This window comes from Euleptes europaea, chromosome 10 (assembly GCF_029931775.1).
Source record: "Euleptes europaea isolate rEulEur1 chromosome 10, rEulEur1.hap1, whole genome shotgun sequence".
NCBI classification, from domain to species: domain Eukaryota; kingdom Metazoa; phylum Chordata; class Lepidosauria; order Squamata; family Sphaerodactylidae; genus Euleptes; species Euleptes europaea.
The window spans coordinates 66384800-66412602 of record NC_079321.1 but is presented as its reverse complement, the minus strand read 5'-3'; the positions used below and the strand labels follow the sequence as shown (position 1 = coordinate 66412602).

Genomic DNA, 27803 nt, shown 5'->3' with positions numbered 1-27803 from the left:
TACAGACTTTCCAGGATTTCTTCAGAATATTGAAATGGCCTCTTCCACAGGTGAGTCCTTTTGTTCCAGCATTTTGAAAAAAAAAAAATTCTTCAAAAGTCATTCAGCTTATGCTGATTGTACACATTGCATTTTTGATATCCCTTGTCTATCAAATCTTAAATCACATAACTATTCAGATATAAAGCTTTAGAAAGCAAATCAGAAAATTATATCATACCATATTTCTTTTCCTTTTTTAGGAAATATGATAGGTCGAAGCATACCAGTTGAAGTTGATGAAACTGGAACTTGGTCCCCATTTCCAGAACACTCTTTGGAAGAGGCACTGGAATCTTCTGGTGAAAATAGAGAGAACTTGGTACCCAGAGAATCTTGCCCATGGCAAGTATCTTCTCATTCAGTGTCTGGGCAGACACATTTTTACAGGTTCCCTAACCATGTAGATTGTCACAATATTGTGCTAGAAGAGTGTGACTATAATCTCCAGAAACAGTGCCAGGATTCTGGGAGGGGGATGCCCCCTGACCCATCCAGTGAATCGGCAACCTCATTGGCCTCCTCATCAGAAATTCAAATTTTATCTATAGACAAAACAAACAAGCTGCTAAGGTCTCAACTGTTATCTGAGTCTCCTGATGCTGGACACAATTCTAGTAGTGTGCACAGAGGTTCATCTGACATTTGTCAGAATTCATTTGGTGAAAGTCAAGAGACAACAAAATCAAGTCAGACCCAGGATAATAGACCACCACTAGATCTAACAACAGAAGATGCAGGATATGACTCTGAGCCTCTGGATGTAATGGGCATCAAACAGCTAGAACCTCCATTGCCACTTACGTCTGTGTTTAATCTGCAAGACTTTCCAAGACCACTGATGTCCACACAGTTTCCACAGGCGGGACATCAGCCATATCCTGTGCTCCCACCAATGCCTCATCCTAATGCTTCCCCACAAGCTCAGTGGCATTCTAGATGCATTCCGGGCGACATATGCTGCCAGAATCCATGTAAGTTAATTTGCCAGTGTGCTTTTTTCTGTTTAGCTCAGGCTTTTGCAAAAGATTCCTACTGCATTTTGTCATAGGCACCATGTGTTGCTGATTTCCATTATGTGTTGCTGGCCATCTTATGTTCCCAGATCTTCACTGTGTCACTGAGGCAGAACATTCAGTTCAATAAATGAGTGCCAGGTCTCAAAGCTAAGCCAAGACCCCCTGCTAATATACGTAGTCTTGCCATTTGGTGCTGCAGCAGTTGGCTTCCTCGCCTAGGACTTCCTCTCCTGCTAACAAGAATTCAGTAGCTTGCCTTCCTATTGTATCCTGTCAGTATTATGAGTCCATTGCGAAGTGCATAAGCACGAGTGTGTGGCAATACAGAATTTTACCAATTCACTTATAATAATTTATCCTTTTTCTGTATGGGGTTATCTATTGTTTATTACTGAGTTTAAGACTGCTATTAAAATAGAACATTGTAATGTTTGTTGTATTTTACTAACATGCATGTTGATAAAGTGATTATTGCCTAGCTTTGCTAGGTTGGACATTTTTCCCCCCTTGAGGTGAAAATGAGTTTTGATTTGTCCTGATGAATTTGGAAATAGCATTTAGATTTAATTCTGTAGGAAGAGAACGTGGTATCTCTTTTTCTTCTGTCACGCCCATCCCAGCCTGTATGTTAAGAAATGCTGTAGAAAAGAACCTCTTCCCACAGCAAGGGAGGACCATTATCAGATGGTTCTTGTAGGTTATCCGGGCTGTGTGACCGTGGTCTTGGTATTTTCTTTCCTGACGTTTCGCCAGCAGCTGTGGCAGGCATCTTCAGAGGAGTAACACTGAAGGACAGTGTCTCTCAGACTTTGGCTATTTATCAGACTTTGGCTATTTCCCAACAGAAACAGCATGTGAAATAGGATGCTGGACTGGATAGATCCTCTCCCTTCCACCACCACCCAGCTTGCTGGATTCCTCAAGCATGTTGCTTCTGGCTAAAAGCAGTCCTAGTCTGTGCAAAATGACTTGTAATGTAATCTGAAGTACATTACAGTTGCATGGGGAAAATACTCATTCAGGCAGGTCTCTTTGAAGAGGTATGAGCAGGTGATAACAAAATTTGTAAATTGGTAAATCCTGTATTGCCATGTAGGAGTACCTAATGTCTGTTAATTGCTAGGCTTAGTCACTTCTAAAGGACTACTGGAAGGCTGGGCCCACATAACACCAGACAGCCAGACTACATTCAAGTATCATGTTAAACCATGATTTATGTAACAAACTCTAGTTAGCCAACCAGATATAAGTAACAAATCCTGGTACATAAATCCTGGCTTGCTTCTCACCTCCTCTCTACCTCCCAGCAAGGAGGACCTCCTCTTAATATTAGAGTATCAATGGCTTACTGGCTGCAAGAGGCAGTTCTACTCAACAAACTGTGATTTTAAAAATCAGATATAACAACAAACTGCACTCAGTTCAAACTGTGGCTAACAAATCAGGTGCAAGTTTGGTGCCAACCAATTCCAGTTTGTTGTATTATTTGCATTCAGGTGTCACGACTGTCTAAGGCAAGAGTAGCCAACCTTTTTGGCCCCAATGCCAACAGTGCAACATCTACCTGTGAATATACTGGCAAAAACAGTGGGGGGAGAGAAAATGGGGGCTGTACTTGGCCAGATATGTTCAGAGCAAGCCGTGCTCCATTGGTGCTGCCACCATCTCAGGGATTTGCTTTGGACTTGGCTGGCGGATGTGCAGATCTGAGAGAGAATGACAGACATAAGTCATGCCTGAGGCCTTGCACTACTGGCCCCAGCGATGCTGCCATTGCCTGGGTTGCTTGGGCAGAAATCTGGCCTTGAGTGCCAAACAAAATGGCCTGGTATGTTGCTGTTGCCATGCATGCCATGAGTTACCTTCTCCTGATCTAGGGTTTTATCAAACCATGCTTTAGAAACCATGACCTTTTGTGACTCTTGAAGACAACCCTGGTTTGCAGTACAGACTTGAACGAACTGCTTTGTCATTCTAGCTAGTGAAATTTGCAACATACAAACAAACATTACCAAATCAGATCTACATTCATATAACCCCCCTTGCTTCTTTTCACCTCTTTAACATTTCCTGGTTTAACAGCACTGCTCTAACAAAGCTTTCTTTTAAACTAGTATGTAATCGGAGCCACATTTCACAAGACCCCAAAATAAACCAGATGGTTTGTTCAGAAAGTAGGCTGTATATTGCTTTCTAACTTCCCACCATCTACAGCAAGGCATAAAATTGCTTCCTGACAGCTTTTTATGTTTCCAGTGATTACTGGGCAATCATCACTCACAATAAGGTTTTGCACTTAGTGTGTTCTAATATGTACCTTCTAGACAGAAGCAATCTATTATGTGGTGCTCACAGTCAGCAATCTAGCTTTGTTTGCCTGCTCTCTGATATTCATAATAGACTTGCAGCTGAATTTCAAGGAAAATCTCTCAACAGTACTTTTTTGGAAATTAGTGTTATGGCTGCAAAGGGATTCCTGATATCAAATTCTCCGGTGTATGAGTACTGAAGCAGGGGAGGGAGAGAAACCAGAGTTTACTCCGATTAAAATGTTATGATTGTGGAAGTGCAGCTTTATCATATTTTGTGCTCTTATCGTGAGTCTTGTAACTTTCTAGTGTGTAATCTAGCCCAAGTTAAGCACTTTGAGTCTCAATTATTTCAATAGGGAGTTAATCGTGTGCTTAACTCTCTCCCATTACAATGAGTTGGACTGAAAAGTGCTAAACTGTCTGTGTCATTCCCATAGGGTTTTCTTGAATTAAAAAGCAATAGTAAAAGCATTTTTAATTGGGTTTATTTGTTCTTCATTTTATCCTAGATGGACAAACGCCCTACCAACATTTTGCACGTCACCCTCAACTACAGCATCCTATTCCTGGTCCTTGCATGAGAGGTGTCCATCCTGCTCGTCAAATAATCCCAAATTATTCCAGTCCTTATTCTCCCAAATGCAATGAAGAAAGACTTCCCCAGAGAGAAATATCTTCTCCAGAAGGTCACAGACCACAGTAAGTTTGTGCTACTGAGAAATCAAACAGTAATCTCTGGGAAGGTTGGGAATGTAATTCCACATATGTCAAGCAGGATATGATGACTGAAGTAATAATGTCGACAATTGCCTACTAATAGCAAGCAGCCTGGGAGTAATTAAGACTGTCCTATTAGGTACCTGTTTAAGTAGTTGTGTGTGAAGTCACCTTTCCCCCCAGAGTTCTTTGGGTAAATTTTTAAACTTCAGCCCAGATTGCATGAAGAGATTGGTCGCCCGTCTAGGAGAACTATTTGATGACATCAAAAACAACCATCCAACTATTCCAGTTCTTATGGCTGGTGACTTTAACGCACGAATAGGGATGATAATACTCTCTTCCAAAATTTTATAGGGAATTTTGATGAGTCTTTCCTGAGCTCCCTATGGTACACTAGAACTTCCAGAGACTTGGTAATTACCTCTTCCGGCTTAAGTCTGGCCCAGTTCGCTATCCAGAGAAACCTAATAATAGTAAATGGGCGATCGCGGGTCGACCCCAATGGAGACTTTACTTTTTTTAGCCAAAATGGTGCCAGTGTTATCGATTATTTTCTGGTTTCACTAGATCTCTTACCTTTAATCAGTAATATGGAAGTCTGTGATTACATGGGCAGTGACCATCTCCCTATTTCTCTTTCGGCCAACCTACCATGTGTTCAACATCTGACATCGTCCCACCATCAAACATTGCATCAATCCCAAAAAGCCCTAGCACAAGTTTACTGGAGTCCTGAGTTTGACTTCTTGGTGCATGGCAGAATGCAGCTTCTGGAGGTGACTTCGTTGAGAGCTGCCCTCCTTGGGCAAGAGTCTGCAGCTACTGTCCTAAATGTTTTTTTCAGATTAATTGATTTATTTAAACCCTTATTTACTAAGGAAATTACCTCAAGCACACATGCTTTATCCAAACAAAATTCTTGGTTTAACCGTGAGTGTAGACTCCTCAAATGAGCAATAACCAGGAAACACAGAGAATTTAAAAGAAACAGTACTATTTCAGTATTGAAGGAATTGTTAACCATTAAAAAGAACTACAAGGACTTGGTAAACTGGAGGAAAAAAGAGGCCTTATATAAAAATTGGAGAAGCTTGATTACAGCTATAAACAACAATGATAATTCAACCTTCTGGCAGACTGTGAATTCTCTAAGTAATGGCTATATCAGAGTCCCCGCATGTATCCCGTCATCGGCCTGGGTAGCTTACTTCAAGAGCCTTTTCTCCTACTCTGTGGAAAACCAGGGTCTTATACCTGTAGCACCTTCTATTTTGCTGAATTCCTGGCCAGATGTGTCTCCTAATGAAATTAAACCGCTCATTGATCGCTTACGCTCTGGGAAAGCCCCAGGTTCTGATCTAATTCCCTATGAACTTTTTAAAGTCATAGTAAATGATGGGCAGACATTCTTGCTCCTGAATTTACACAAATTAATGCATCAGGAGCCATTCCAAAATCTTGGAGACATACTATTATCGTTCCAATCTTCAAAAAGGGTCAGCGCTCTGACCCAAGCTGTTATCGTCCAATCAGCCTTTTGTCTTGCTTAGGCAAATTGTATTCCTCCTACTTATTAAAGAGACTGTTGGACTGGGTTGAGAGTAATGACATCCTTGGCTGGGAGCAGATTGGCTTCAGAAGGGGTTGGTCTATTATGGACCATTGTTTAGTGCTCTCTCACTTAGCCGAGAAATATTCCTCCCCCCAAAATGGCACCATTTACGCGGGTTTTATGGATCTTAAGGGAGCTTTTGATACCATCCCGAGGGAGAGGCTATGGTTGAAACTATCAAATTCTACTATGGATAGGAGATTACTATGGCTCATTCAACAATTTCATACTGACCTCACTGCTCAGGTTCGCTGTGGCGACCAAGGAGAACTAACTGAGCCCTTTGAACTGGCCAAGGGAGTTAGACAAGGTTGCCTCCTTGCTCCTCTCTTGTTTAATCTATACCTGAATGATATGGCAACCAATTTCTCAGAGTCTTGTCACCCCCCAAAGCTTGCAAGTCATCCCACCCCAATTCTACTCTATGCTGATGATGCAGTTCTCCTGTCCCGTACAAGAATTGGTTTGAAAAGATCTTTACAAACCTTCTCTGAGTACTGCTCTAGGGAAGATCTTAAAATAAACCATCATAAATCTAAGATTATGATCTTAGGAGAAAAATGCCTCTTTTTCGCTGGGTATTAGACGGCTTTGAGGTTGACCAAGTCAAGGAGTTTGTTTACCTTGGCATTCTTTTTTCCCATAACCTAAATTGGAATTCCCATCTATTGTCAACTTTTTCCACACCAAAGGTGGCAAATATATTACAGGGGCTATTCAGGTTTTTAATCTAAAAATTACCCCAATTATTCTCTTTGGTGTTGCCATCTGGATAACAGTTGTCAATGAATCTATAGATCGTCCACTGCTTCAATTCTTATGAAAACTCCTAAATGCCCCTCGATGTATTGCTGGCGTTACTCTTTGTACCGAGTTTGGCCAAATGTCACTCGAAGCTAGGGCATGGTTGGCCGCCTTTAAACTACACCTTAAACTGTGCTTTAGCACTGAGAGGTTCCTAGCTTCTCTGAAGCACGACCCTTTTAAATCCTCATGGCAAAAATTCGTAGATAAGAAACTGTCATTGTTGGGCTTCTCGCAGGATATGTTATTAGATCTTGGAAAAACTGAAGTTTTCACCAAAATTAAAAAGCGCATTAAACAGCACTACTATTCGTGCTCGCCGCGTTTGTTCATCCCAGTTCTTTGGAATACCACCACCACATGGTTTGCCTGCTTATACATATTATTTGACAACTCCTCGTCTTTCCAGAGCTTTTTGTTTAGCTAGATTGAATGCTAACCTCTCTGTGGTTATGCAGGGCAGAATTTTGAATATACCATATTCAGACAGGACCTGTCCTTGCTCTTCTGGCTCTATCGATTCACTAGCTCATGCCCTTTTGGAATGCCGCTTTTACGAGGAACTTCGATCACATTATATCTCCCCCCTTTTAACTTACAAATTTAATGCCTCTGTGTCTGACATAATGCCTTTTCTACTAAGCGATAGGGATCCCAAGGCTACATTGTCAGTGGCAAGATTTGTTTCAGTCCTTATATCCCTCATACACTAGTTATATGCTGCTCAAGATCAATGGATCAAGGAGCTTCTAAGGGATAAAAGGAAGAGATTTGTCAAAGAGTTTCAATTGCAGTGTAGCAGGGTTGTTGTTGTTTTTAAATGGTCATTCTGTTTACGAACCTTGTCCTCAGTTGTAATATTGTCAGCTGTCATCAGTGTTGCTTCCAGCCTGCGTCCCATCCCGAGACACGATGGTAGGAGAGCTAGGAATTACCCTCCTAGCCTCCTACCATTGTCTCTTGGGATGGGACGCAGGCCCTATCTGCCCCAGAGATCCCCGGAATTGAATGTGTGGGCCTGGTGTGGGAAGCCAGGGAGAGCTTGGCTATCTGGCTAGTGTACCGGCCGCCCAACGCACTGGCAGATACCCTGCTGAGCTTGTTAGAGGCTGTGGCTGGCTGTGCCTTGGAGGTGAATAGTACTGGGGGACTCCAACGTCCATGCCGACGCCACTTCTTCATTGGAGGCTTTGGACCTGGTGTCATCCATGGCGGCCCTGGGGCTCTCCCAATTTGTTTTGGGTCCCACACCTTAGGCAGGACACACGCTGGATCTGATCCTCTGGTCAGAGTCAGTCTGATGCCGAAACAGGAAGTTCCGTGGTCAGACCACCTAGTCCTGAAGGCCTGGATTGACTTCCCTCTTCCACCATGTTTGAGCAACTAGCTGATTTATGCTTGCCTACGGAGACTCATGGATCCAACTGGATTCCAGAGAGCTTTGCGGGAGCCTATCCCTCCTGGTGATTCTCTCGATGCGCTTGTGGAGGACTGGCATAGCCGACTCTCCTCAGCCACTGATGACATCACTCCCCGATGCCCTCTTTTGCCCTTGCAGAAACTGGGCCCCTTGGTATACTGAGGAGCTCAGGGATATGAAGTGAGAGCTTAGACAGCTAGAGCGAGTTTGGCGGCGTACTTGTGATGAAGCCGCAAGAACACCTTATAGGACGTTTATGAAAGCCTACGAGGTGGCAGTGAAGGCTGCTAAAAAGGAATACTATGCAGCTAGTGCTTGCCCAGCACAATTGTTTAGGCTTATTAGGTCATTAATGTCCCTAAGCAGTGGTGCATCCACTCTTAAGAAAAACCATCGTTAGATCCTAGAGATCTTGCCAACTATTGCCCAGTATTGAATCTTTCATACCTAGGTAAGGTAGTTGAGAGAGTGGCAGCCGAGCAGCTTCAGGTTTTTCTGGAGGAAGTGTCAGTTCTAGACCCATTTCATTCAGGCTTCTGCTCTGGGCATGAGACAGAGATGGCTCTGGTCGCCCTCATGGATTAGCTCCTTCGACAGCTGGATCGAGGTGGGTCAGGCTTGCTGATACTTCTAGATCTGTCAGCAGCCTAAGACATGGTCGATCATGATCTTTTGAACTACCGCCTCGCAAACATTGGGATCCGGGGTTCAGCCCTTCAGTGCCTGCGCTCCTTTCTCCAGGGTCAGAGACAGAGTTGTGGAGCTAAGGGAGGAAATATCACAGCGGTGCCCTTTGGTGTGTGGGGTACTGCAAGGAGCGATTCTCTCCCCCATGTTGTTTAACATCTATATGCACCATCTCACCCAGCTTGTCCAGAGTTTCAGGCTGGGTTGTCATCAGTTTACTGATGACACCTAGCTTTATCTGTTGATGGACGGCCATCCAGACTCTGTCCCAGACACATTGGCCAGGTGCTTGGATGCCATGTCTGAATGGTTGAGGCAAAGCCGGCTGAAACTGAATCCATCAAAGACGGGGGTCCTATGGCTCAGCCGGGTGTTCTGGGGTGGGGTGCTGGTTCCCGGCTCTTGACAGCATTAAATTAACACCTATTCCCACTGTCAGGATCCTGGGTGTGACCCTTGATGTCTCCTTGTCAGTGGAGGCAAGGGTCACAGCCGTAGCCCGGATGTTTTTTTACCATCTCCATGGGGCCTGGCAGTTGTGCCTTACCTCTCCCGTACTGATTTAGCCACAGTGATCCATGTGATGGTCACCTCCAGATTAGATTACTGCAACTCGCTCTACATAGGGCTGCCCTTGAAACTGATCCGAAACTCCAGCTGGGGACCCTGCAGTGATTTTTATTATCTTTGATAGGGCTTAAGTTTATGACATTTTATGATATATGTATTAATATATGAGCTTCCCTGAGCCCACCTGTCGCTGGGGAGAGCGGGATATAAAATTGAATTAATAATAAATAAATAAATAAATCCAACCTTTCCCTATCTCTGCACGGTACTAAGACCTCTTAGGTATTCTTCAGAAATGCTTTTTGTAGACTTCATTGTATTCTGCAGTGGGCATGTGTCAGTCCACCAGCTGTGTTGTAAAGCATGTACAGGAACCTGGTCCCATGAGCCACAACATCTCCCTTCCATACATTATAGCCCCATTACCCCCCAGCCCCAGCCTTGCTCCTCTTGCAATTTGGTCTTGTCCACCCTTGCTCTTATCATTTCCTCTTCCAGCCGACAACCTCTGTCTATGCAGCAAAGCAAATCCTGTGCATGTCTTCTCTACTGAGCTTGTCTTGCTTGCTTTCCATCTGGGTCCATTTCTTCTTTTTCTTCTCTCAGACCCCTGGACTTGCTTCCTCTAGTGCTTTCCCCTTACCACGCCATCTTAGACTTCTTACACCAAAGGAACCTTTGCTGGCTTGCTAACCATAAATGTGCCTTTGCCCTTCAAAAATGTGGCCTGATCATCTCACTTGGTGAAGTTGGTGTATACTTTATGTTTGCTGCTTGTGTCCAAAAGGTTAACCCTTTCAGGGAGTGTTGGTCCTGCAGGAAGATGCTAGACTCATCCAGTTACCGGTCAGGGAACAAGTACACAGTCCTCAATCCAGCAGCTTCTCATACTTGGGGGAGGATCTCTAGGAGTTCTGATGAGGGGCCCTATGGAGCTCACATGCCCCTTCACTTTACAGCTTCCCCTCCACAAAGAGTATATGCAGAGCTATTTCTCCACTGAAATTAATGTGAAAGGTAGACATAAGCAGTTTGGGGCGGTTATCATTTTTTTAAAATCAAAACCGTTTTTGTAAAGGTTTCAAAAGTCTAAGCTAAGTTGCATGGAGTTTTGTTGCATTTAAATCTCTTGTCCATCCATACATTCCAGGACTGAAGGTCATTAAGGAAAAACTCTTGAGAATCTGACATTGCTTTAAAATCCTAATGGCCCATTTCTGTTCCCTGCTCTGTCAGAACAACGGCACATGGCTGGTGCAAGGGCACAGCTTGTGGGTAGGGTCCTTTGGTCCCTGCCTCCTCTTCCTCTTGCATCATACAACAGCTGAATCTGGAATAGAAGAAAGTACAAAAGTATTAAAAGGCCAAAAATATAAAACTATGTATTGGTAATAATAATAAAAATGGACAGCGGGAGAGCCAGGGTATTTCTTTCTTTATTTACAGCCATCATTTCTGAGATGAGGCGGATAGTAGAATATAAAGTTATGCATTCGGACAGCATAGTAACCAATAAGCAATGCAATAAAGCTAGGATTATAGGATTAGAAAACAATGCGACCAACAAACCGCCTGAGGCAAGGTATACTATAAACAGTGCAGAAAGTGGAATTACAATGGTATAAGAGATGCACTAAAAACAAGATGATACTAATAGTAATAATTGCAGTAGATTACAATCCTGTTCCATTCTCAAGGTGCCCTCCTGGACTGTTCCATTCTAGTACAATTCTAATACCTTTTTTAAAATGCCCCCCTGAACACTTCTATTTTGCACATTCTGTGGAATGGTAGAAGTGTGGGGGCCTTCCTGATCTTATCAGATAGGCCATTCCACAAGGAGGGTGCCACCACAGAGACCATGTGAATGGGCAGTTGCTGATCTTACCCATTTGCAGTGTGGTACCTTCAGAAGGCTTTGCTTGGGGAAAACTACACAGCAAAAACAGGGAAATAATTCTCCCCTCCCCGCTCCAGTGATGTTTCAGCACTGGAAAACAGCTTGGGGAGCCAGGAGCCCTTCTGTCACCCATGGTGGCATTCTGAGCCCATTTGGACACAGCCAGGTTTAAGTGTATGAGTGTACCTCCATCGCACCTATGTCACAGTATGTTACAGTTGTAACATGATGTATTTCAATTCATGTATTTAACTCCTTTTTTAGTTGTGTATGTTTATATTTTGCAAGCCACCTTGAGCATTGTGGAAAGGTGGGATAAATATCTAAGCATTTATTTATAAATGTTATATTAGATATTTATTTAGATTATTTTAAAGACATCTTGTATGAGCTTTACTTTTGTCAATTTCATGACACTTTCCTGTTGGCCATGTGTTGAACTATAGGAACTTCTATTTTGTTTGGGTTCCCCCCTCGAAATCTGTCTCTCCGCTAAAGTGTTTTTCTATAAAAAGACAATTCTTATTTTTAAGAAGTAAACCCGTAGCCCATTTATTGAACATCCTCAGCTTTCAGTGTTTCCCAACTGACCATTCTCTTCCAGTGGCCAATTACAGAATCAGCTACTTGATGGAAGAGCATTATCCAACACGCACGGTGCCTATGAAGATATCAATAGGTATCTGCCTGATTGCATGGCTCGGGTTAATAACCCTCCATACCCAGGCATTATCCCAAGACCTCCAAGTAATTCTGCAGTCAGGGGAACACTGAGGACAAGTAACTTGCCAGAAGAGCTGCGTAAGTTGTCGCCAGTTTTTATTTTACATGTTTTGTTATGTTTAATCTTTGAAAACTGTACATGAAGTTATAGGATTTTAAAGAATGAGAAGATCTCCTATTCCATCCTCCTGGCAGGAAAATGGCAACACATCTGAACCACACCCAGTTGACCCCTTATGCTAGTTTTGGTTCAGCGTGGTGTAGTGGTTAAGAGTGGTGGTTTGGAGCGGTGGACTCTGATCTGGAGAACCGGGTTTGATTCCCCACTCCTCCCCATGAGCGGCGGAGGCTAATCTGGTTAACTGGATTTGTTTCCCCCACTCCTGCACATGAAGCAAGCTGGGTGACCATGGGCAAGTCACTCTCTCTCAGCCCTCACCCACCTCACAGGGTGGGGAGGGGAAGGGAAGGTTTGAGTCTCCCTTAAGTGGTAGAGAAAGTCAGCATATAAAAACCAACTCTTCTTCTTCTTCTTCTTCTTCTTCTTCTTCTTCTTCTTCTTCTTCTTCTTCTTCTTCTTGGCATTCCTCATTACAACATCTTTTAATAGTGGGACATCACTTGTGGTCAACTAAAGCTGATGTCTGCCAGTTGTCATTAGATTCATCCTACTATCTTTTTCCTGAAAGCAAACTGGGGGGGGGGGCAAGTCCAAATCAATCAAGAGTTTCCATGATTCACCTGGCACTCTTCCCAATGGGACCTGCCTGGAAGCAACTATTATAGGTTGGAGGGTTCTAGGTACTCCCCAGATTTTGAAACCCATCCAGTGCACGCTGACATTAAGGGATGGAGAGACAAGTGTGGTCTACAAAGTAACCTACAAGGTCTTCCTTTCTACTGCAACCTTGCCAATGGGCTGTTCCCTCACTTTTTTTAATAATAAAAGCTTGCATTTATATAGTGGTTTCAGTGTTCTTATAAGGTGATTGTCAGCCCTGTAGGATAGGTCAGTAATATTCCTATTTGGCAGAGCAGGGTCTGAGTCAGAGAGTGCCTGTCACAGCCTAAGGGGAGACAGGGTTTGAATGAGGGAACCCCTGAATCTTAGCTCATTTTCTTAGCCACTGTACTACACCAGATTTTCCTGGGAAGACATGGCAATGTAACAACTTGCACATGCAGCTCCAAAATGGGGCAAATAATGGCCCTTCGGAGCCTTTTCAGCCCAGGAAAAGAGCAAGGGGAGGCAAGAGCTCCTCCTTCCCCCAATTCTGAAGTCCTGAGCAGAGTTGGGCCCCTGCTACTCTTTGAAAAACAGTTCCCCACAACTGCTGTGTGGTTGCAAGGAATGTGTCAGGTCCATGTTTCTCAGTAAAAGTCATAACATCTAGTTTCAGCTTGATCCTCAGTCACTCTTTCTCCTACCTATCCAGCCTACCTATCTACATTTCCTAAATGTTGAAAACAACTTTTAGATTCAGTGCACTTCTGATATTTGCAAACGGGATTTGGATCACGTCATGAAGTTTTGACTTCACATCCCTGTTGTGTATCCTTTAAGAAATGGATATGAGTCTGAAGGACGAAGTGAATTTGTTATTCCACCAGACCATAATAACTCTCTTGTAGAAATTGCTTTAGATGCTAGATCTAGGAATCATTTAGCTGGTTAGAGAAACAGCAACACTTGTCCACCAAATGTGCTCTTGTGTTCCCAAGACTCACGGGAACAGGATGTGAGACACATTAAAGTGTAATCCAGTGGATCCCAATGGAGGTGCCTTGCCATAATCATAAGACCACCAAGCCAGCTCAGTTTCTTTATATAAATAATCAAATAAAGTAGAGTTTGTGGTCTTCACAGTAAAAGTAAAGCTGGGAAAGTTGGAGCTCTTTTTCTTTTTTCCTCCTAGGAAATTTTTTTTTACTCATCACTTTCATGTGAACATCTTTCCTAGGTAAAGTGTTTATAACTTATTCTGTGGACACAGCTGCGGACATCATGAAATTTGTGAACTTTCTGTTTGTAAATGGATTTCAGACTGCAGTAAGTAGTCCATCCTAGAAGAATGAATTGCAGCCAAGGAAACTGGTGGGAGTTGGGGAAAGAGAATGTATCAGATAGGTCACCTACATGTTGAAAGTTTATTTTCATTCTGGTTAATGTTTCTGCCTATATTACTGAATGTTGTATTTAAGAAATGTGGGGAGGAGCTGCTTTGAATAGGATGTTGAAATTCTGTTATTGCAATCTATATTTTAAATAGGTACATTGCAGCTCTTATAGCAAGAGGCTGAATTAACAACTCTTAAAAGCAGTAAACTATTTCTGTAACACTGTCCATGTACAGCATGCTTTGCAATTTGTTGTGTGGTATCACATATATCTACTACTGAGGTCGGGTGAGAGGGAGAGGCAACTACATGTTTGAACAGTGCTCTAAACTCTGGTATGCAGAACTTGAGAATATTAAAACCAGTTTGTCCCATGGTCACCTTTACATACTGGAAGACCCTGCAATTACCAAGAGGTGCTTGGGTGCTACCAAGGCAATGCAGATCCTGCATTTTGCTCATTCCATGGCAGCTGTGGCCTGACCTTTGGTTGGCAAGAGGGTTTTTGTCTCCACCCACCGCAGTGTCTCAGGTGACAAGAGGGGGAAGAAACAATTACCCCGAATTTTCCTTGTCAGCTGCAGTATTGCTGGTATCAAAGGACAAACTAAGCTCCTGAAATATACTCACTGTTTCCTAGGAACTGACGGGACAGCATTGTTAGTATATATACAGGATTATCAACATTTGGATTCTAAGGGCTAAGTGATGACAGAGGAATGCATGCACTTGTATTTACTTACATGACCAAACTGTTCACTTTGAAAATGGCAGCCAAGGGTCTGTTTGTTTTATACAAAATAGAGTGCACTTCTGAGGGGAGCTAAACCCTCCATTATTCTCCTTCCTTACATTGCTGCAGTCCATTGAACACACATGAAGCTGCCTTATACTGAATCAAACCCTTGGTCCATCAAGGGCAGTATTGTCTACTCAGAGTGGTAGCAGCTCTCCACAGTCTCAGGCAGAGCTCTGTCAACGTAACCTACTGCCTGGTTCTTTTAGGTTTAGATGCTGGGGATTGAACCTGGGACCTTCCACATGCCAAAGAGATGCTCTACCACTGAGCCCCAGCCCCTACCTTCTTGAAGCATTTTTTTCTGTCAGCCACCTCCAATACTGTAACTGAAGCAGGCTGAAAGAAAAACATTTTCAGCCACGAAGTACCATAACTTAAGGATGGGGAAGGGTTTAGCTCTCCTCACCTGTGTGCTTTAAAAAAAAACAAAAACATATGCCCCTTTCCCTACTTCACACATGAATATTAAGAAATGTGAATAAATATACCTGACTTTGCTCCCCCTGCATCATGTCTAGCTTGGCCCTAACTGGAGGGCAAATCAAGGCCAAACACCTTGATATTCTGACAAATTTCTACGGGCTACCCTTGTTGGTTTGTTACAGCCTAAATAAAGTATTGTGTTTCTTTAAAGACTAAATGTAAGCAAGGGAAAGATCATGTCTGGTTTTATTTCCTTATAGATTGATATATTTGAAGACACGGTTCGAGGTATTGACATTATTAAATGGATGGAACGATACCTAAGTGATGTAAGTAAAGATGAAATGTAATCTTGCATGCTTATTTTCCCACACTGGCAGCTGAAAGAAAACCTGTAAGGTTGCCAATTAGAATACCATGAACTAAAATAGAAACTGCCCTCCCCTGTGGGTTAATTATTCATGTTTTTCCTGCCCTTGTCTACTCCCCCCTTTCTAATTTAAAATGTGAGCCTTTGAGACAGAGACACAGCTTTCTTCTGTCACTAAAACACTAGGAGTCTCTACTTAAAAACAAAATAAATTACACATGAATAAACACATCCTCATGCAGTGATGTATATAATTTTGGCCCCAGTCCCAAAGTACTTATCTGAAGATACCTTATAGAATCATAGAATTGGAAGGTACCACCAGGGTCATCTAGTCCAACCCCCTGCCCAATGCAGGAAATTAACAACTACCTCCCTCCCACATCCCCAGTGACCCCAACCCTCCCCCCACCATGCAGGATCCCACAATCAAAGCACTCCCGACAGATGGCCATCCAGCCTCTGCTTAAAGACTTCCAAAGTCAGGGACTCCACCACCCTCCGAGGCAGTGCATTCCACCATCGAACAGCCCTCACCCTCAGGAAGTTCTTCCTAATGTTTAGGTGGAATCGCTTTTCTCTTAGTTTAAATCCATTACTCCGTGTCCTAGTCTCTGGAGCAACAGAGAACAAGCTAGTTCCTTCATCAACATGCCATCCCTTCAAATATTTAAACATGGCTATCATGTCTCCCCTCAACCTTCTCTTCTCCAAACTAAACAAACCCAACTCCCTAAGTCTCTCCTCATAGGGCATGGATTCCAGACCTTTCACCATTCTGGTCGCCCTCCTCTGGACACGCTCCAACTTGTCAACATCCTTCTTAAAATTGTGGAGCCCAACACTGGACACAGTAGTCCAAGTGAGGTCTGACCAATGCAGAATACAGTGGTAGTGTTACTTCCCTTGATCTAGACACAATACTCCTATTGATACAGCCCAGAATTGCATTGGCCTTCTTAGCCCCCATATCACACTGTTGACTCATGTTCAGTTTGTGGTCCACTAAGACTCCCAGATCTCTTTCACATGTACTGTTGTCAAGCCAACTCTCTCCCATCCTGTACCTGTGCCTTATGTTGTTTCTGCCTAGGTGAAGAACCTTACACTTCTCCCTACTGAAATCCATTTTATTACTTATGGCCCAGCTTTCCAGTCTATCAAGGTCATTCTGAACTCTGACCCTATCCTCTGGGGTATTAACTACCCCTCCTAACTTGGTGTCATCTGCAAATTTGATTAGCATGCTCTCTATCCCATCATCCAAGTCATTTATAAAAATATTAAATAGTACCGGTCCCAAGACAGACCCTGTGGCACCCCACTGGTCACTCCTCTCCAGGATGAAGTTGTGCCATTAACGAGCACCCTTTGGGTTCGGTTGGTCAACCAATTACCAATCCACCTAACAGTAGCAGTGTCCAGTCCACATTTTACTAGCTTTGTTTCAAGAAGTTCATGGGGGACTTTATCAAAGGCTTTACTGAAATCAAGGTACACTACATCTACCTCCTTCTCGTCCATTTGGTTAGCACTATCAGCATTAACTATACCAACTCATCAGCTGAGGAAGGAAAGCCATCCTCAAAGAAATGCTCAGCCCCATCAGGAGCATGTCGGTTGAAAACATGATGGCTGACTAGACAGAGCTTTGGCCTTACCCATTGGTGTTTTTCACATATTCTTAAAGCTGACAAGACTACCGAGAGCCACCACGGGCCTCCAGACAAAGATTCCACCCCCATGTGACCCTGATTGAAACTGTGTGTCTAATTTTGTAATTTTATATTTGTACACACATATGTGTGTGTACCAATATAGGATACACTTCTTAGATCTAGTTCACAAAAACTTCATGTCACAATAAATCTTTAGCAAGTAAATCAGTAAGAAATCTATTTCAGCTTACCCTTGTGCCTTTACCTAGCACAAAATTAGGGACAAATTGATTATGTAGTGGTGCTGGATGAGCAGTATTAGGATCATTGGGATTTATTTTGCTGATATATTGTTTTAAAAGATTAGGTCATTTGCCATATAACATGAAGTGTGATGTCTACAGTAGCGAAGTAGCATTTACAAAGGGATATTAGTTGGCCCATCAATACAACAACAACCCATTACCTGGTCAATGTTTAATATGTAATTAAATTTAATGCCTTCCCTGTGCCCCTAACAGCTGGAGTACAGAAATGCATTAGAAGTAAAATAAATTGGAAAGAATTTGCTGAATGCAGCATGATGATGCTTTCAGGGGCCCTCCAGCTGACTTGGGCCACAGGAATGTTTTTAATTTTTTAAAATTGTTTTATATATTAAATACAAAAGCACAACAAACTCACATACACACAACAAACATACAGAAGTTTCCCCCCTTCTAAAATGTGCCTATACCTAACATCACATATAACATGGCTCGCTTAATTGCTAATAACACCCATATTACAGAAACGATGCTAAAGAATCACTAATATCCTACTAATTCTATGCAACTGTTTTAATTTTCTAGTTTTATACTCGCTATTTTACCTCTTAATACTAATTCAATAACATTACTATATTTAACATCTCTACTTAGTACTTATATCTGCTTAACAATAAATTCCCCATAAAAAGGAAATTTTAAAAAATGTTTTAGTTTTCTAATTTTATACTTGTTATTTTGCCTCTTGGTACTGATTCAATAACATTCTACATAAAAAAACTGATCAGTAATGAAGTTATTATATTTAACATTTCTGCTCCATCAATACCTTATAAGATACTTATAACATATCTACATAGCAATAAGTTCCCCAAAATTGCAATTTTGCATACTCAAAATAGCATTTCTATTATTATTTTTTTGCAACTCTCCTAGAGGCCTTTGGTTCAGCAAATGCGTCAGCTTGGCCATCACCGCGCATTCTGCCATTTTCTCTTGCCACCTTTCAAAGAATTTTGGCCCCCACCCCCCACAGTGGTTTTGGTGTTTTTTGTTCCTGTCCTTGTACAGCATCCATGTGCAGTTCTGAGTCCTGTAAAGAACATGTGTGCAAAAGCCCTCTTTGTGCACAGTTGTCCTTTGTTTTATCAAGACCTTCTGAGAACGAAATTTAAAGGATGAGTCTGGCCCCATTTTCCCCAGACATAACTCCTGCAGTTGCCTTCTTTGTGTTCTTATGATATGTGCCTATGATATGCGTCTCTTCCAAAGCTGGAAATATTTTTCTGTGGCTAATTACCTTGTTTTTCTTACCTATCAACCATGACCAGTCCTGTCCCAGCTTCCATAACTGCATGAACAGTATTAGATGTGACAGTATTTTTCATCCTTCTGCTTGAAATTGTTTCATTTTGGTTACACGGGAGAGCTTTATGATGGGGGGGGGGCAGTCTGCTTGATACTGATTAAAAAGGCTTTCTGTGTGAAATAATATTGTTACAGCTACAGATTTGAAATGTAGCATAAATCTAACATTTTATTATTGGATCAAGCAAGGGTGTGCCTTTTTGTTTCCATTTACGACACTTCGTTCACTTTTGTCCATTATTACACATTCCCGTTGTGAATGGAGAAGAATCGCCACCTTCTTTCTCCCCTCCCCGTTCCATCGCACTTACTCTGCTGCAGCGATGGCTGTCATTAGTCTTACTGCTGCAACAAAGCAACTGAGATTCAAAGCAGTGGCTGCCCCGATCATGGCAGGCTGCCAGCGCTCTCTCTCTCGCGCTCTCTGTTTATTTCTCTCCCCCCACACACACCATCTCCCATCCTCTGCCTTCTTCTGGCACCTCCGTGTACCTTGGGAAGAGTAGTCTTCAGGGCACGTCTGACAGAACACCGTCCTCAGGGTGTGCCAGAGTGCCATTATAGGCAAGGTGGGAGAGAGCATCTGCCGGCTGGCCCAGCATTGTGGGGGGGAAGGGAAGGAGAAAGAAAGGAAGGAGTAAAAATGCATTTACGAATGGCATTTGTTTGTTCTTCGTTATTCCCTTTCATTGTTCAGACTAATGAAATCATTTTTTCCTCATTCATTTTGGAATGAATGCTGTGGCAAAAGAGGCCAGAAGCACCTCACTGTGCGATTTTCCTGTTTTTACCAGGGTGCTGTATCTCTAGGGTTGCCAGGTCCCTCTTCGCCACCGGAGATTTTTGGGGCGGAGCCTGAGGGTGGGGTTTGGGAAGGGGAGGGACTTCAATGCCATAGAGTTCAATTGCCGAAGCGGCCATTTTTCTCCAGGTGATCTGATCTCTATCGGCTGGAGATCAGTTGAATTAGCAGAACTCCTGCTACTACCTGGCAATTGGCAACCCTATGTATCCCCAAAGGGCACTTCGCTGACCCTCTGACCCTTTCACCTACCTGCTGCTACCTCCACTCAGAACCGTTTTTTGACTGCACCCCTGACTATGTAGTATCACCTCTTTCAAGCTTGTTGTGAAGTCCCAGTTTAAGAAAAAAATCTTCTATCCCCAGGTGGTAATAGATATGAGTTTACCCAGTTTCTTTTAAAAAGGAAAAATGAAGAAACACACAATATTAAATTTTATGAAGAAACACACAAAATTAAAATGTATATTACTATTAAAATCTGTTTTAGCAATCTGAGGAAGTAGGTTGATTGAGAAGTGTGCATCATGCATACTTCTCAGCCAGCTAGAGCAACTGTATCATATCTCAATACTCTTAACATATCCTAAATCTTTCACTGTTTAACTCCCTAGATAATGGAGAGAAAGCTACAAAGGAGAGGGAGGGAGAAAAATTGGGGGTGGGACAAGTAGGATTTCCCTCCTCTGCAAATATTGTGGTTCCCTTCTCATTCATTCTAAATATACATGTTAAAAAGCTAAACCACATATTTAAAATATCTAAAATGGTGCAAATGCACCATTTTACAAATGCATATCCCAAATTCAGTTTAAAATCCCTAAATCTCTTGCATCCATGAATATTATGAATGGTTTACTGTATTTCATTCTCCTGGTAGCTGTAATAAATGTAGTAAATAAACCTTTATTCCCATATTCTATTGACGACTGGTAATTGACAAGAAGTGCAGGGTGGTTTAGATGCTGCCACTCCCACAGAAGGAATGCTCAGCAAAAGTTTAACTGCTCCTTATCTTGTGCATCTTCTACTTGCATGATACCTTTGGATGCCAGAACTACTGTGGATAATGTGTCACTGGAATGTATGCTCTGCATGTTATCAGAGTCACTGACGTGTGGAACATTCTGGTCTGTAAATGTATGTTAGGATCGCAGACTAAAGTTTCCAAAGGGGTCTGTATAAAATAAGAATCACCGGTGTGTGTTTATCTTCTGCAGTGGCATTGGGTAGGCACAGAACTAGTTCTGAACACAGAGACCAGTACCCTGACAATCTCTTTTTTTTCCCCTTCATTTTTACAATAAGTATATCTCTAGGCCTTATGGTTCTGAAAATAGGCTTAAAAGTATATATGCAACATACATGGAAGTTTCAGAAAATGTTAAGCAGCTGAGCAGGGCCTTTCTTGAAGCTCTGCCACCACTATAAGGATTAGGTGGAGCAAATTAAATATACAAAAGCCAAGAAAGTATGCATATTTATTTGCATAATGTTTGTACCGGTCACAGAAGATTAGTTTAGCAGAAAATTCAGTGTATTGAAAAAAAACACAACCAAAATGCAGCGGATGTGCCATCCTGACTAGAATTGCTGTGTCCCACCAAGGTAGTGACAGAGGCTGGTTCCAGTGGAGGGTGGGCAGGAAAAGCTGCTCCTACTGTGCAAGCATCAATGAGCGGGATGAAGGTATGGGGGACAACATTCACACACCCCATCTCCGTACCATTTGCTGTTGGTGTTGCCCTCCCATCACAAAAGCACAGACTTGAGGAAAATCTTGCTGTGTCCTTTGCAGCTGGGCAGTCCTCCCTCTCCAGAACAGATGAGCTGCAGCACAGTTAAAGGTGGGAGGGGGAGAGAGAATCCTGTAAAAGGGCTAAAAGTGGAAAGGGAAACACTGGAGCTTAGTGTTGCCATTTTTAAGGTGGTGCCAAGTTCCTCTCCCTGCTTCCAGATTGGCTACAAGTAGGATTTTCATATGGAGGCTCTGCCTGCAGCTGTTGTGCCATTTCCCCTTTAAGTTGGAGCAAAGGAGGGTTTTCTTTGTTCTGGCTTAAAAGGGGCAGCCTTGGGAGCCCCACAAGCTGAACTTGGAAGGTATGATATGGAAGCTCCCAAATAAATCAGGGCATGTTTGAGGAAGCAGCCAGACTTTCCATCACTAAAGATGGATATGCAGAATTGTACCAGTGCAAGCTACAAAGCTTGTGCTGGTGTGATTTTGCATGTACATTTTGAAAAAACTTAATGTTATTAATTAGTAAGCTTTTGGGAATAACCTGGTCAACAGTGAAATACATTTTCTGTCCCTTTTTACATATCAGTAGTGTAGAATTTGTGACATACAGTATAGAGATTAGTGTTGCTTCATTGCCAAAATGAACTCTGTTGTCTTATGCTGCCAGAGAACATCAGATCACGTAAAAATGCAGACTGGCAGGTTTCCAAGTTGCTTTGCCTAACCATACTGCATTTTACAATTTCATAAAAGCATTTTTTTCCTTGACAGAAGACAGTGATGATAATCATAGCCATCAGTCCAAAATACAAACAGGATGTCGAAGGGGCTGAATCCCAGCTGGACAAGGATGAACATGGCTTACATACGAAGTACATCCACAGGATGGTAAGGACGTGTGTGTGCCATTTCAAAAGAGGGTCTGCCGCTTTCCCTCTCCTTTGTGTCTTGTGCTGAAGTCCAGGAGGCTGAAGTTCATTCCCAGCTTCTAGTTCGTTCCTAGTTCCTGAATCCAGACACAAATATTGAGGTCAATTTAAAAGCTCTACACCCCAAAAGAAGGTTTAGACCACCACACATCATACACCCCCTCATTTGGGGGTCTGTGCCCTCCAAGGGGGACATGTGCTGGATCCTGGTATAAAGTCCAGTTCTTGTGCCAGCTGCTCCAAAGTGGGGTGCCCCCAGGACCAATGCACATACAGACATTGGGGCCCTGATGCACCCCCCAAAAATATTTGGACCACCCCACATCCCCACACTCCAGAGACTGTCCCCTGCAAGAAGACATACAGTGGTGCCCGGTCCAAACTCTGGTTCTGGTACCACTGGCTTCTATTGGGGTTGACCCCTAGAAGCCTGTGTTGCAAAGAAGATTTGAATAAGGAACAGGAACACCTACATACTGGAACACATCATACATCCCCACATTCAGGGGAATGTGCCCTCTAAGGAGATGTAGGCTGGTTCCTGGTCAAATTAGCCAGCTGCACCAAAGTGGGTTCCCCCCAAACCAGTGTTTGGACCGGGCCCCACTGTACTTCTTCTTACAGGGGACAGCCTTTGGATTGTGGGGATATGTGGTTCAGGGTAGTACAAAGATTTTTGGGGGTAGTACAAAGATTTTTGGGGGCTCGTGTCTGTATGTGCATTGGTCCGGAAGGCAGAGCTTTTAAAATGACCTCAATATTTGTGGTTGGATTCAGGAACTAAGAAATGCGAACAAGGAATTGGGAACTGGGAACCAACTGGGAACTGGGAACCAACTTCAGCCTCCTGTCTTGTCCGCAGTAAATCCAACAGTTAAGCACCGATCTGTCAGTGCTAGACTCTGCTCCCTGTTAGTGTTGAATGTGTTTTATAAGCAGTTCTATTTGCTTGCTCCGAAGTTCAGGTTTAAAGTGACTGTGTGTAACTTGCTGCTTCACTTTCTTTATGGTTTTTAGCTTAAATGCCTTTAAACCATTCTCAAGACCTTTTATATTATCTCATGTCTGTACTTCCTCACATTGACTATAAAAAGACAGTAGAATCCACAGACAACAATAAATCTGTCAGACCTGGGAAATTAAACATGAGGCATGGAAGGACGAAAATTCATATCTGTGTAGTCTCATGCGCTTCTGGGCTGATGCGTTTCTGGACTATTTGAACTTGTCTCCCTCTGTCCTACTGATTGCCACAGAAACTCAGCTTGCTAATACTTTAAAGAATTCTCTCTGGGGTTTCTCTTTTGATCAGACCTAATAAGCTGGCACAAAGCTGGTTCTTCCTGCTGCTGGGAGATCAGCACAATGCTATGCCGGTCCCTAGGAGCTTCTGCCAGTTCAGGTGAATTTGAATTCTTTATGCAACACTCTTTAAAGTTTTACAAGTAAAACTGTAAAGTTTTACATGAGCTAGGTCACATTGTAAGAAGGCTCAAGAGCTGTAGAAGATGTGTGGCTTAAAGCACTGTCACAAAAACCTTTCCTACGGGGGGGGGGGAGCTGTCTGGCCCATACCAGTACTGATGGTGTATTTATTCTTCAATCTAAAATTGTATTGGGCTAGAAGCAAAAAACACAGTCCAGCACAATATATTGGGAGTTGCCCCATTCCACTGCCTTCAGTTTGATTTAGTTGGGGCTGATTTTTTTATAATCTCACATGAACTGGATTATTGACTCAGATGTTCAATCTAAATCCAGATTAGTATTTTCACAGTACAATCCATTTAGATTCACATCCTTCTAAATCCCTTGAAGTCACTGGAGTTAGAAGGGTGTAACTCTTCTTGGGGTTGCACTATTAGTGTCTGAAACGTCCTCCACCTAGGGCTGCTAACTCTGGGCTAGAAAGGTTCTGGTGATTTGGGGGGTGGAGCCTGGGTAAGGCTGGGTTTATGGAAGGAGGTACCTCAGTGGGTATAATGGCATAGAGTCCACCCTCCAAAGCTGTTTCCTCCAGGGAACTGATCTCCGTTACCTGGAGAGCAGTTGTAATTCTGGGTGATCTGTAGGCCCCTCCTGGAGATTAGCAACCCTGTGTTCAAGAACGCTGTGTCCTCATTCCTGCACAAAGAGGTCTGCAGATCTCAGGTGCTACTGCAAGCTCAAGGCTCCCTATCCTTGCTGCCCCTCTCTGACACAGAGGGAAGGGCTGGGAGGGCCTAGTTCAGGCTACATGCTTCACCAAGGCCTTAGAAGCTTTTGTGCATATATGTTACATCTGAGGTTTACTGTAAGTGCCACTTATCTGAATTCACTTCAGATGGGCCAATGACTTTTAATAGTCTGAAGTCTAATCTAAAATTAATTCAGGAGGAGGGGCAGGGCCACCAAATCCAGTCCGGGTTAATTTTGAATTCAAATGCAATTCTGCTTTTCATTACTTGTAAACAAAACATAATTCCATAGTAAGCAATCTGTTCTTTGAAAAGGGCTTAAAAAAGAACATTATCTTTGGAGACGGTATTTAATATATCTGACAACAGTGCAGATGTGAATATATGCATAGGCTACAATCCAGCACAGAGTCAGATGTCTGTGGATTTCACTCAACAGCCAGCTACATGCATCAGTTCCCTGCACACTACAGGGCATATGTTTCAATTCATATCTACATACCTCCTGGGGCTGATAGAATTCAGTACCTACATTTCCAAATAGCTGATTGGCATTAGGGCTGTGCATTCGGTAAAACCCAAACCGGAAAAAAGCTGAATAAATGCCATTTCGGCTTTTACAGGCTTGGGTTTTACCAGAGTAGAAAAAAGGTGGGAAATAGCGAAGCCAAAATGGGCGATTCCCAGATAAGCCGAACATATACTGCTTTTCTGGTTCGGCTATTTTCCTCCCTTCAGATCCACTGCCCAGCAAGGCGGGGTGGGGGGGCTTCTTTAAGATCCACCCTGCGAAGCCTGTCAGGGTAGATCTTAACAAAGCGCTCCCCGTCCGCCTTGCCGGGATTCCCAGCAAGGCGCGCGCGGGGTGTGTGTGCTTCCTTCAGATCCATGCCAGCGTGGAGCTCTTTGAAGTACACCTCGCCCGCCTTCTCAGGTGTCCCGGGTAGGCGGGCGGGGAGTGCTTCACTGGCAGCGTGGATCTGTGCCAAATTTTTCGGGTTTGGGTTTATTGAACCCGAACATTTTTTTAAAAAATTCACATTCAATAAACCCGAACCCAAAAAATACCAGAAAAAAATTGGTTGACACCCCTAATAGGCATTCTCAAAGTTGACTGCGCTGACCATCTGATAAGGGAAGGGCATATGGCTTTTGATCCAGTATCAAGTATGCATACATCACCATGGTGCTCGTGCAGTTCACAATCCAGTACAGCAGCACATAATTCTGATTCTGCATATAGAATGTTTAGTTGTAAGCATTATGCTTTTTTTTAGATGCAGATTGAGTTTATACAACAAGGAAGCATGAATTTTCGATTCATTCCTGTGCTTTTTCCAAATGCAAAAAAGGTAAAACAAAAATTGAATTTATCTTGTTTTATTTTTGATGAATGCACAAGTTGAGATACATACAGAAAGCTTTCAATCACCTTTTCTGACCATTAGATAAAATTCTGTTAGTATTCAGAGCAATATCTGACAGAAATGTTGTACAGTGTTTTAGATCAAAGTCTAGTTTGCATCAAGAATATGAATGCACTAAAGCATTTTAGGTGCTGACATATTAAGAGCTAGTGCTCATTTTCACAAGCCATTGGATAAAATTGGATTTGAGCCATCTTTTGTTTTGGCAAGTTTCCCCGTATCCCTTATTTACTTTTGATTTTAAAAATATTACAATGCAGAGATTAGTATGGGTGAAGGAAAGAGCCTGGCACAGTTTTCCTTATTGAAGAGTTAAAGGATGGGTAGCCAGGGATCTCCTTGGCCTAGCTAGGGTGTTGTATTCCCCACAGTCTTAAGATGACAGTTGGTAAGAGTAGGTCACCAACAATGGGTAAAGTAGAAGAGTCTTTTATAGCTGTCATTACAATACCAGGAAATTCCATTTAATCTTTTCTGTGTAGCTAATGTTTTGTCAAAAATGGCTACTAAAAAAATCAGCCTTCCTGCTGCCATAAGCCTTGCCTATCAAGTGTAAATGAATTAAAGTTACCTAAATACTTGTCTTCTCCTAAACTTGGTGAAAGTATTTTCTTTACATTAGGGTGACCTAATATAACTAACCTTTCTTAAGCATATCTAACTCTTAATTTGATTTAAGTGCATGCTTTACAGTACAGTCCTGAGCAGTTACACCTTCCTAAGCCCATTGACTTCAAAGGATTTAGAAGGGTACAGCTCCATTTAGGATTGCGCCGCTAAATCTCTGCTGTTAATATCTGTGGATACAGTTTAGCTAACGTTAAACCTATATTTTATCCATTGATTTTAGTGGGGAGTTGTAAACATGCTTTAATTTTTCCTCTGAAATCAGTGGGACTTTGGCTGACTGATGCCTATTGTGTTTTTCTTTCATGTGTGTGTGCGCGTGTGTGTTTGTCAGACTTTTTGAACATGGGGGCCAGGCCTTCTACCTTCTGCCTCATCTCAGCCTAGGTGCCCCATAGTTTTAGAACCATGGGAATTTGGAGCCATATAGTTTCTGCTGGATTTTGATGGTAGGTTTGGTTGGCGCATTTTAACCAAATTAAAAGGAATTACAACATGATGGTTAATACCACAATGTCCTGATAAAATGTTACAACCAAATGATTTCCACAATGAATTCTTCAAATTACACCATAAGCTCAGAGAGGCAATCTAATGCATGACTAATTGCATGTTGTGTTCAGGCAAAGGCCCATGAGAGAGGATGAATCTCTGACTTGGTAAGACCTTGAAGTTGCTGGGAAATGATGGTAATGAAATAAAGGAAATTTAAATCTCCCCCCCTTCGCAGGAACATGTACCAACATGGCTTCAGAACACTCACATCTACAACTGGCCCCAAAATAAAAAGAACATTCTGCTGCGGTTACTTAGAGAAGAGGAATACGTTGCTCCTCCGATAGGACCTTTGCCGACACTCCAGGTTGTGCCATTATGAACGTACATTAAAGTACACATGAAGCAATTGTTGTATGGCTCTAACGGCTGGCAGCCAGGATTTTCCTGGCTTTCCCTTCTGAGTGATGAAAAGCATGTGCTCTCTTTCTCTCTCTCCCTCCTACCCCTGCTCATAGAATTGTCTTGGGTAATGCAAACCCATGTGTTTTCCCTTATCCTGAATGTTTCCTTCTGTGACTGATCAGGCATGCTACTTCTCCCTCTATGTTTAAACAAACTACAAATGGAAAGAATGTCCAGTCATTTCTCTTCTGTTTCTAACAACCTGCTTTCCAAGTCTGCAGCAGAACAAGCAAATACTGTAAATGATGTTGCAATAAGCAAAAAAACTGTACTTTGTTGTTTGCTTTGGGTTTCTTTTGTTGTCAGCCAGATGTTCTTGCATTGTACAATGA

At 42.6% G+C, this 27803-nt stretch overlaps 1 protein-coding gene across 1 annotated transcript; it reads left to right on the top strand.

Annotated features, from left to right (window-relative positions):
* TRAF3IP2 (TRAF3 interacting protein 2) lies at window positions 1-27803 on the top strand. Its single transcript, XM_056856957.1, has 9 exons — window positions 1-50; window positions 243-1013; window positions 3880-4069; window positions 11688-11884; window positions 13768-13856; window positions 15407-15475; window positions 22123-22239; window positions 25735-25809; window positions 27242-27803. The coding sequence occupies exons 1-9, from the start codon at window positions 35-37 to the stop codon at window positions 27386-27388; spliced, it is 1671 nt and encodes a 556-aa protein (XP_056712935.1). The 5' UTR covers window positions 1-34; the 3' UTR covers window positions 27389-27803.

Coding starts and splice junctions, on each gene's coding strand:
- TRAF3IP2 (XM_056856957.1), top strand. Junction 11,885..13,767: donor TAACTTGCCAGAAGAGCTGC/GTAAGTTGTCGC, acceptor CATCTTTCCTAG/GTAAAGTGTTTATAACTTAT. Junction 13,857..15,406: donor TAAATGGATTTCAGACTGCA/GTAAGTAGTCCA, acceptor ATTTCCTTATAG/ATTGATATATTTGAAGACAC.